At 40.6% G+C, this 11,955-nt stretch overlaps 1 protein-coding gene across 1 annotated transcript; it reads left to right on the top strand.

Moving 5' to 3' along the window:
- The first annotated feature begins 1,506 nt into the window (after window positions 1-1,506).
- LOC106580243 (sesquipedalian-1-like) lies at window positions 1,507-2,202 on the top strand. Its single transcript, XM_014161062.1, has one exon. The coding sequence runs from the start codon at window positions 1,507-1,509 to the stop codon at window positions 2,200-2,202; it is 696 nt and encodes a 231-aa protein (XP_014016537.1).
- Window positions 2,203-11,955: the final 9,753 nt, after the last annotated feature.

Below are 11,955 nucleotides of genomic sequence, written 5' to 3'. Positions count from 1 at the left end.
TCCATTGAAACTGAGAGTGGGATGTTGACCCCCAGAGGTCCGATGTCTCGTTTCCTCTTCCGTCTCTGGCTTCAACAACACTGCAAGGTATGAGAAAAAACCTTGATGGACATGGGACAACTGTCATACCCAATTTAAAATAAATACAATTTTAATTACCAACGTAGCTTAATAAAGTAGGCTACCCTGTTTTACGGTGAGCAAACTGCACTTGCTGAAGTTGGATAATTTTTACTGTCCAAAAACATTTAGCTAGGCATATAGTAGGGGCAGCAAACAAAAGGTTTTGTTGTGACCGTTGTCTTTTTTCTACTTTCCCTGGTTGGATTGACTAGCTAACACTGGGGTGTATTCATTACGCTGATCATGTGCCTAGCATACTCCCTTAACTATCTACTACTAACCGTAGCTCTAACCATAACCCTTATTCTAACCCTAAACTTAACCATTACCCTAGCCTTAGCCCTGTCCCTTACCCTAACCTTTATTCTAATTCAGCGTAATCCCAAATGCGGTCCTGGGGACCCCAAGGTGTGCATGTTTTGGTTTTTGCAGTAGCACTACACAGCTGATTCAAATAATCAAAGCTTGATGATTAGTTGATTATTTGAATCAGCTGTGTAGTGTTAGGGCAAAAAACTAAACGTGCACCCCTTGGGGTCCCCAGGACTGAGTTTGGAAATACTAGTCTAATCTAAACTAAGCCAGCTAAACCAGGAAAGGTTAAGATAACATTATACCTGAAACATTCATGTGTGAGTAGAGCGTATAGCTACAGTATACCTCTACTGCATATTGAGTGTTCTAGGCAAAAAAAAGCTGTGGTGTGAAATTATCATTTGTTTCTGAAATGACAGTGTTACATTTTGCAGTATACTATATTCTGTTTCAACTCCAGCAGCAGGTGAGAGGAGGGATGTTGAATTCTGAGCTCCAAGGCTGTTGTTGTGAGGTTAAACTGGACTGTGAAGGATTCACTTACTGGATATGAGATAGACCTATGAGGATACCCCTAGTCTACATCCAGTCTTCGACGCACCAATTGACTGAAAATGCTGTTAAATGTAAAAGCACATTTTTGCACCCTAACCCTGTAGTAGCCTAATGCTTAAAAAATGCATCACTGAAAAGACTTGTCTGGACATGTGAAAGCTACTGTATGTGGCAGAGCACTCGCCTTCACCTGTCCAATCATATTACGTCAATGCCATTAGGCTAAGTGGCTCTAGCTAGCAGAGACCGTTACAGTGACCTCTTGCATGACCCCAGGCATCTCGTAAACAAATCCAAATAATTCAAGACGTTGCACTACACTACTTGTAACCTACAAATGGGTAGACAGGACGTTTGTTTACAGTAGTCTAATCCTAGACGCCTCTAAACCGTATCGTGAAAGATGTTTACCTAAATAATTAATACATCATCTTATTGATGAGTCTGACTAGTAACCAGATACTGTATTGTACATTGTTTTTTTATTAAGGACTCCCCTGTGGAGGGAGAGTAATGAAGCTGAACGAATGTAGCGTGGCTCACTATGCCACCTGCGTCTCGCCGCCAGACATGATGGGCTTTCTGTTCAAGAAGGGGGAGTGGAACACAGCCTACCACAGGCAATGGTTCATCTTGAAGGGCAACATGCTGTTCTACTTTGAGGAGTGTGAGAGCCAGGAACCCATCAGCGTCATCGTGTTGGAGGGCTGCACCGTGATGCTCTGCAAGTCAGCTGAAGAGCTCGCCTTCACCTGCGCCAAGGTGTGTGTCTACAAGATGGCGGCGGAGAACCAGGCAGCCATGGAATCTTGGATGAAGGCTGTGTCACGAGCCAGCTTCGGTTACATGCGCCTGGTGGTGCGGGAGCTGGAGGAGATCCAGGATGGGCCTGGAGGGCTGCAGGGCAGGCCCAAGTCCTCCAGGAAGGTTGTGGCGGTGGCACGCTCCAAATCAGGAACATCATCCAGTGCTCCCCTGGTGCCCTCTTCCCAGGTTACAGGTTCAGCTGTCGCACAGGGGGAGACTCATACCCTCAGCCTTCAGGAGGAGGTGCAACTCCTTTCAGGCACCTCTGCTCAGGTCAATGGGTGCGCAGAGGGTCCCCCCTCTGGTGTGCCGTGGGAGGGGAACAGAAATGGGAACGGAGGGGGCGATGTGGTCAGGCCTCCGCCTGTGCCTCCGCGCAGTAGGGGTGCGTCTCTCTCCTGAGTTTTGCGTCTCTCTCCTGAGTTTTGCTTCTCCAAATTTCACGACTGGTACAGAAAATAGGTTACTGAACTGAGGGTGAAGTGGCTTCAGAGCTAGTTAGGCGCACCTCCCTCCCACCTCACAGCCCAACAGTAGAAAGGGTACTTGTCACCTCGCACAATTGTTTCACCGCAAAATCCCTTGATTTTAATGTCAGAGAGTGTGTCCTTGTAATTCCAAACACTGTCTTGGGGCAGTCTGGGAAGCTGGCTGGTTTGCTAAAAGCAGCACTTTCCTGGTAGTTTTAGCTGTCATGGGCCATCGGTAATATGATGTTGTCATATGACTTTACTGTAACTTAATTTTATATGAGAGTATGGTATTTCAAGGAAAAGCTTTGTATTTACACATTTCTAGTTATTTGGTATTTTTAAATCTTAAACTACAATAGAATCAACTCTTTTATCACGTTTTATATCATTGTTGTTTTCTTGTAATGGTCGTCGTACGTAGTGGACCAAGGCGCAGCGGGTTGAGTGCTCATAATGACTTTTATTGAACACGTAACAAACAAAACAAGAACACGATCGAACGAACAGTGTTGCAGAATAACACACAGCAGTTCAACAACAACTTCCCACAAAGGGACAGGTGAAAACAGGGCTACCTAAGTATGACTCTCAATCAGCAACAACGATGTACAGCTGTTCCTGACTGAGAGCCATACCAGGCCAACAAAGAAATACACAACATAGAAAAACATAGAAATACAAAACAAGAACATTACCCCAAAACCCCGGAACACATAAATCAAACACCCCTCGTACATAAATACATATACCATTAAACCCCGAACCACATAAAACAAATACCCCCTGCCACGTCCTGACCAAACTACAATAAACAATAACCCCTTATACTGGTCAGAACGTGACATTTCTACCATTTTTCTATACACAAAGGATGACCCCTGAATGTTACTGAATTGAGTATATCTGACAGATGATAGAAATCAGTATATCGGTACGTACAGTACCAGTCAAAAGTTTGGACACGCTTACTCATTCAAGGGTTTTTCTTTATTTCACTATTTTCTACAAAATATAATTTATATTTGAGATTCTTCAAAGTAGCCACCCTTTGCCTTGATGACAGCTTTGCACACTGTTGGCATTCTCTCAACCAGCTTCATGAGGTAGTCACCTGGAATGCATTTCAATTAACAGGTGTGCCTTGTTAAAAGTTCATTTGTGGAATTTCTTTCCTTCTTATTGCGTTTGAGCCAATCAGTTGTGTTGTGACATGGTAAGGGTGGTATAGAGAATTTAGCCCAATTTGGTAAAAGACTAAGTACGTATTATGGCAAGAACAGCTCAAATAAGCAAAGAGAAACGACAGTCCGTCATTACTTTAAGACATGAAGGTCAGTCAATCTGAAAAATTTCAAGCACTTTGAAAGTTTCTTCATGTGCAGTCGCAAAAACCATCAAGCACTAGGATGAAACTGTCTCTCATGAGGACTGCCACAGGAAAGGAAGACCCAGGGTTACCTCTGCTGCAGAGGATAAGTTCATTAGAGTTAACTGCACCTCAGATTGCAGCCCAAATAAATGCTTCACAGAGTTCAAGTAAGAGACACATCTCAACATCAACTGTTCAGAGGAGACTGCGTGATTTGTTTCACATTTTTTTGGTTACTATGTAGTTTTCATCGTTTTGATGTCTTCACTATTATTCTACAATGTCCAAAATAGTTTTAAAAAATTAAGAAAAACTCTGGAATTAGTAGGTGTGTCCAAACTTTTGACTAGTACTGTACATTGTTGAAAATATGCATTTTATGATGTTTTACCAGAAGTCTTGAAACGGGGACCATTGAAGAATGAACACGGTTTCATTATTTCTTTAAACCACAATGATTATGCTCATGCTATGGATTACATATTTTGGAAATTGTTCTTTCTCTTTAACCTGTGCCTTATGATTTTCCTCCCAAACCTGTCATTGACGATTCGACACACAATATTGGTTTCCGTCTATTAATGACAGAGTACCCTCTGCCTTCGTCTCTGCCTTTTGTTTTTGCCAAAGCCACATCTCAGTGCAATTTTGTTAATTTGTGACATTTAGCCAGATTTAACGCATAGTATTATCATTAGTACCTTTAAAAAAAATACAAATATGATTACCGATAATGGAAAAACCAGATGTTTTTGCGTTTTTTCTTTCCCGGTCACACCATCCTAACCTGGTAGCTTCAGACAACACTGGTGTGTTACTTGTCATGTAGGACAAGGAACAACAAAAAGAACTGTGACCTGGCTAAACTATACTCTTTTATTGATTTCTTCTAGAGAAGGATGGAATGTGAGGCTGGAGGTGGTGATACAGATGTGATTATGACTAACCCTCACTGTTGCTGGGTGAAAGATGATCAGTTGTAATTTACTCATTATTATATTATTATTACATCAATTTCTCTGACACTAGGAGATCATTTTTGTACTTACTGATTATATACGTAGTTACATATCCCTTTTTGGAGTATGTCAAATTATCAGATGAGACATTGCAAATATCTGTAAGGTCCCTCAATCGAGTATTACATTTCAAGCACAGATTCAACCACAAAGACCAGGGAGGTTTTTCAATGACTCGCAAAGAAGGGCACCGATTGGTATATGTGTAAAAAAAATAAGCAGATGCTGAATGTTCCTTTGAGCATGGGGAAGTTATTAATTACACCCAGTCACTACAAAGATACAGGCATCCTTCCTAACTTAGTTGCTGGAGAGGAAGAAAACTGCTCAGGGATTTCACAATGAAGACAATCGTTATTTTAAAACAGTTAAATAGTTTGATGGTTGTGATATGAGAACTGAGGATGGATCAACAACATTGTAGTTACTCCACAAAACTACCCAACAGAGTGAAAAGAAGGAAGCCTGTACAGAATACATATATTCCAAAATCCTGTTTGCAACCAGGCACTTAGGTACGTACTGCAAAAAATGGAGCAAAGAAATGCACTTTTTGTCCTGAATACAAAGGGTTATGTTTGGGGCAAATCCAATACAATACATCACTCAGTATCACTCATCATATTTTCAAGTATGGTGGTGACTGCATCATGTTATGGATATGCTTGTCATTGGCAAGAACTAGGGAGGTTTTTTTGGGATAAAAAGTATCGGAATACAGCTATAAGCATAGGCAAAATGTTGTCTGCTTTCCAATAGACACTGGGAGACTAATTCACCTTTCAGCAGGACAATAACCTAAAACAAAAGGCCAAATCTACAATGGAGTTGCTTACCAAGATGACATTGAATGTTCGTGAGTGGCCTAGTTACAGTTCTGACTCAAATCAGCTTGAAAATCTATGGAAACACTTCAAAATGGCTGTGTTGACTCGTATTGTTAATACTTACGTAAATGAGAAATATCGGTATTTAATTTTCAATAAATTTGCTAACATTTCTAAAAACATGTTTTCACTTTATCATTATGGGGTATTGTGTGTAGATGGGTGAAAAAAAGCTATGTAATCCATTTTTAATTCCAAAATGTGGAACAAGTCAACGGGTATGAATACTTTCGGAAGGCACTCTACATATTCAACATTTGATTGAAGTGATCGTGTCTAGAGAGAATAATGCAACTGGCTTCAGTGGGTCACCCTGAATGAATTAAATAACTTGTTATAATGATATGAGCAGGAGATACAGAAGAACCTATAAGTCACTTAAAAAAAATTAAAACCCCTTATTTTATCCAATTGTTTATCCTCGATTTCAATGTTTGAATGAATACATTTATGTTGGACAGATTCTCTATTGGCTGGAATACCTTTTTGAGGGTAAACTGAAGCCAGTTTATCTGTGTTGGCATTGGCATGTCTGTAGAATGTTTGTGAATAAGGCTAGGTGTCCCATTTTTACATTTTACATTTGACATTTTAGTCATTTAGCAGACGCTTTTATCCAGAGCGACTTACAGTAGTGAATGCATTTCATACATTTTTTTTTATGTACTGGTCCCCTGCTAGCGGGACAACTTCCGGTGAAACTGGAGGGCGCACAATTCAAATACAGTGGGGGAAGAAAGTATTTGATCCCCTGCTGATTTTGTACGTTTGCCCACTTACAAAGAAATGATCAGTCTATAATTTTAATGGTAGGTTTATTTGAACAGTGAGAGACAGAATAAACAAAAATATCCAGAAAAACGCATGTCAAAAATGTTATAAAATGATTTGCATTTTAACGAGGGAAATAAGTATTTTTACCCCTCTGCAAAACATGACTTAGTACTTGGTGGCAAAACCCTTGTTGGCAATCACAGAGGTCAGACGTTTCTTGTAGTTGGCCACCAGGTTTGCACACATCTCAGGAGGGATTTTGTCCCACTCCTCTTTGCAGATCTTCCCCAAGGCATTAAGGTTTCGAGGCTGACGTTTGGCAACTCGAACCTTCAGCTCCCTCTGCAGATTTTTTATGGGATTAAGGTCTGGAGACGGGCTAGGCCACTCCAGGACCTTAATGTGCTTCTTCTTGAGCCACTCCTTTGTTGCCTTGGCCGTGTGTTTTGGGTAATTGTCATGCTGGAATACCCATCCACGACCCATTTTCAATGAACCTGGCTGAGGGAAGGATGTTCTCACCTAAGATTTGACGGTACATGGCCCCGCCCATCGTCCCTTTGATGCGGTGAAGTTGTCCTGTCCCCTTAGCAGAAAAACACCCCCAAAGCATAATGTTTCCACCTCCATGTTTGACGGTGGAGATGGGGTTCTCCTCCAAACACGGCGAGTTGAGTTGATGCCAAAGAGCTCCATTTTGGTCTCATCTGACCACAACACTTTCCCCAGCTGTCCTCTGAGTCATTCAGATGTTCATTGTCAAACTTCAGACGGGCATGTATATGTATTCTTGAGCAGGGGGACCTTGCGGGCGCTGCAGGATTTCAGTCCTTCACGGCGTAGTGTGTTACCAATTGTTTTCTTGGTGACTATGATCCCAGCTGCCTTGAGATCATTGACAAGATCCTCCCATGTGGTTCTGGGCTGATTCCTCACCGTTCTCATGATCATTGCAACTCCACGAGGTGAGATCTTGCATGGAGCCCCAGGCCGAGGGATATTGACAGTTATTTTGTGTTTCTTCCATCAGCGAATAATCGCACCAAATGTTGTCACCTTCTCACCAAGCTGCTTGGTGATGGTCTTGTAGCCCATTACAGCCGTGTGTAGGTCTACAATCTTGTCCCTGACATCCTTGAAGAGCTCTTTGGTCTTGGCCATGGTGGAGAGTTTGGAATCTGATTGATTGATTGCTTCTGTGGACAGGTGTTTTTTTTACAGGTAACAAACTGAGATTAGGAGCACTCCCTTTAAGAGTGTGCTCCTAATCTCAGCTCGTTACCTGTATAAAAGACACCTGGGAGCCAGAAATCTTTCTGATTGAGAGGGGGTCAAATGCTTATTTCCCTCATTAAAATGCAAATCAATTTATAACATTTTTGACATGCGTTTTTCTGGATTTTTTGGTTGTTATTCTGTCTCTCACTGTTCAAATAAACCTACCATTAAAATGATAGACTGATCATTTCTTTGTCAGTGGGCAAACATACAAAATCAGCAGGGGATCAAATACTTTTTTCCCCCACTGTAAATAATCATAACAATTATGGATATTAAACATTTAGGAACATTCAAGGGTCTTATATTGGTTAAAAGCTTAAATTCTTGTTAATCTAACTGCACTGTCCGATTTACCATAGGCTTTACAGCAAAAGCATGCCATGCAATTGTGTGAGGATGGCGCCCCGCATCAAAATATTTTTCCACCAGCACATTTTTCATGAATTCACAAATAACGATTAAATATTCACTTTATTTTTGAAAATCTTCCTCTGATTTGTCCAAAGGGTCCCAGCTATAACATGTAGTGTCGTTTTGTTATATAAAATCCTTCTTGATATCCCAAAAACTCTGTTTAGTTGGCGCAATCGATGTGAGTAATCCACTCGTTCAACATGCCAAGATAGGAATGCAAAAATCTTCCCCTAAACTTTGTTTCAACAAGTCAAAATATGTTTCTATTTAATCCTCAGATACCCTAAAATGTAATTAAACTATAATAATTCATACAGAAAGAAGTATGTTCAATAGGAAAACGATATTAACAGGTCCTCTTCCTCGCGTGCGACTGCACGAATTTCCAAGTCTGGATCCCTGTGGTAAAATGTATTTTTCTTCCTCATTTTGGAAGAAACAAGCCTGAAACCTTGAACATTGAGTGCTGAAACCCAGTGGAAGCCATAGGAATTGCATCCTGAGAGCTAGATTTCAGAATGTCCCATTGTAAGAGCATGGGCTCTCAAAAAGAATATCTGGTTGGTTTTTCTTTGGATTTTCTCCTACCATATAAATTGTGTTATAGTCTCCTACATTATGTTAACATTTCTACAAACTGCAAAGTGTCTTCTTTCCAATGATACCAATTATATGCATATCCTGGCTTCAGGGCCTGAGCAACAGGCAGTTTACTTTTGGCACGTCAGTCAGGTGGAAATTGAAGGACCCTAGCCCTTTATTCTTTAAATTAATGTGAGTTATGAAACATAAATGCACGGCTTGAATCAACATCAGGAAATCAAAACATTTCACTCCACCATATGTCGCTCCAAAGAAATGTCTAGGTGACTACTCAAATTGGGCTATGAAAGCTGTATGGAATGGGTGAATATTATAAATTGTATGACCAAATCTACAGACAATTCGTGTTTTTATTTATTAGTGTTATAAGGACGTAATATGTTTTTTTTTAACACTAAACTTTAAGTCTAACATGATAGTCTAAATAATCATTCAAATAACTTACCATACAGCAATGAATAATTTTTGTTACTTTATTCTTGTACATTTCACTTGTTCTGTTTCCCCAACATATCAATACGAAATGAACTTGTTTTATTAGCTAATTTAAATAATTACATTTATGTTTAATGCATAAGCTAGCCTAATCTTCTACTGGGGGTGAAACCCAGTGCTTGACTTTGTCTGAAATAAGTGCTGGCAGGGGCGCAACTTTGGTTTTAGAAGTGAGAGGGCCATCTTTTTGTATATATATATATATTTTTTTTTGTCCAGTCAGATAAACACTTCAAACAGCCTACCCGACGCTCGGAGGTGTCTGCATGGTCCTAAAGAACCCCTATCTCGTTTTGTATCACATTCCAATGAGGGGGGCAGACAAAAATGCAATTTCAGAATTTCAGATCTCACGTCCCCAGTGAAAGTTGTGCCCCTGGGTGCTGGTACTCATTTTGGGTGCCAGCACTGTTTATATTAAGGTGCAGGAGAGCCACAATACTTTTGAGCTAATATTCTGTAAGAGGGACAGGAGCTCAAGCAGTAGAACATTTTAGGTGCCGGTACTGAGCTCCAGTGTCCTCCTGCCCAAGTCAAGCACTGGTGAAACCTGAAAACATGCACTCGACCACAGCAATTTTGACAGCGGAAATGAGGCCAACTTTTTTCCATGTAGAGTTTCGTCTGTGTGAAGCCAGAAAAGCCAACCAACAGCTGCCTACAAACATGCCCTGATCTCTGTGATATGCAAAATAAAAGTCCTGCGAATAAACGGCATACGAACGTCATAGTATTGGAGTATTTTATGTTACATTCTCATTAAACATGATTATATATAGGCTATACGGGTCAAATTCATAAAAAAGCATTTCTTCCCATCTCAAGAGGTTTCAAATTAAGAACAATTACTATAGTAAGTGCAAATTAAAGTAACAGGGTTGAAGTTTTCATCTTAATCAGCCATAACTCCCCTTCTGACAGGTGGAATGGACGCTTCTTCAACATAATGGACTATTTGAATGCAAGCTTCACAAAAAAATGTGGAATTGTTAAAACATGTCTAGCCTATCTATCTATGCGTATCAGGTTTGACATGTTAATCCCGACCTGCTCAGTTTTCCACCACAAAACACACGAAAATGGCCAAAGAGAGTAGAACCAGCTCACCTGCTTTCACAGCATGATTTGACTACTTATTACATTTTTGTAATTTAGCAGACGCTCTTATCCAGAGCGACTTACAGTAGTGAATGCATACATTTCATACATTTTTTTCCATACTGGTCCCCCGTGGGAATCGAACTCACAACCCTGGTGTTGCAAACACCATGCTCTACCAACTGAGCCACACAGGACCTATTAACGTTCAATGTTTCGTTTGAAAAAAACGAATTATGATTTTTTTCCACCATATTAAAATGAGAGTTCAGTTCACATAACAGGGTTGACTTTAAAATGAGCGACAAACCTAAATTAATCACTAATCATGTGAAACAAATAATCTTCAGAAATGTCAAAGCAACAAAGTAACTAACTAGGGCTTTACAATTATAGTGAAAGCTTGGGGAAATTTTTTTTGGTTAAGTGGTTTAAAATCTACCTAGAAGTCGGAAAAACTGGAGGGATATGTCAAAATGCTGATTATTTGGCACTTTAGAAAGTCTTTATTCATCTTAAAAATCTGATTTATAGGGCCTCCCGATTGGTGCAGCGGTCTAAGGCACTGCATTGCAGTGCTTGAGGTGTCACTATAGACCTGGGTTCGATCCCAGGTTGTGTTACAGCTGGCCATGACTGGGAGACCTATGAGGTGGTGCACAATTGTCCCAGCATTGTCTGGGTTAGGGGTGGGTTTGGCTGGCAGGGTTGTTCTTGTCCCATCACACTCTTATGGCTGGCTGGGTGCTTGCCAGTTGTATGGTGTTACCTCTGACACATTGATGCAGCTGGCTTCTGGGTAAAGTGAGCAGTTTGTCAAGAAACAGTGCTGCTTGGCTGGGTCTAGTTCCAGAGAACACATGTCTCTCCTGAGTACATATGGAAGTTGCAGTGATGGGACAAAACTGTAACTACCAATTTGGGAGAAAAAGGGGTATTTATTGGAGTCCGATACCATAGGTTGATGATAGGAGGTTTTGTTGAAAAGGTATAATACCCATATCGTCAACCTACGGCTATGCCATAGACATGAATTTTCTGCAGCGCCACGTTCAGCAGCCCGACTACATTGCAGGCGTTGCATTGCATCAACCAACAGTTGTGTGCTACATCATTGACTAGGCAGTCGAGCATCAGATTGTTATATCATATGATGTGGTTAGCTGCTATGTTAAATACCTATCCAGTCGTTATAAGATTTGACATGCATCTGCAATTGGGCAGGAACTCTAAAGAACGGTGTGCACCATTTTGCAGAAAGGTGACATTCGACTCATTCAGCGCAAATCTTCACGCAATGTAGCAAAACTAACCTCAGCAACAGTAGTGTAAAAACTGGTTAGAGTAGTGATTGAATAAAGGACTGTATCTTGATGTTGCTGGTTCGAGGTGGAGCTATCATGGTGGTGTGTCCATTAAAACACAGAGATGGATGCATTTTAAAAGGCCTGTTGCCCGGTTTATCATTGTAGAAGGGATATTATGGGATGATAAGGTTAGGATGATTTAAGGATGGGATAGTTAACTAGGAAACAAGAAAAGAACATACATGGTGGTAATTTCATGTAAGGTAAAACAAATGCAAATAAGTATTCTCAGGAATTTCAATATAACAAAGGAATACTACAGGGAAGAAACTTTGGCAGTGGATTCAAGCATGAGTAAAACAAATGCATAAGGAAAACAAATATATCAGAGGAGGCTGGTGGGAGGAGCTATAGGAGGATGGGCTCATTGTAATG

This window comes from Salmo salar, chromosome ssa20 (assembly GCF_905237065.1).
Source record: "Salmo salar chromosome ssa20, Ssal_v3.1, whole genome shotgun sequence".
In the NCBI taxonomy this organism is placed as follows: Eukaryota; Metazoa; Chordata; class Actinopteri; order Salmoniformes; family Salmonidae; genus Salmo; species Salmo salar.
The sequence above is the reverse complement of the archived record's forward strand: the minus strand, read 5'-3'. Positions and strand labels throughout refer to the sequence as shown.

Excerpts from the sequence above, each read along its gene's own strand:
- LOC106580243 (XM_014161062.1), top strand. The coding sequence starts at position 1,507 with ATGAAGCTGAACGAATGTAGCGTGGCTCACTATGCCACCTGCGTCTCG.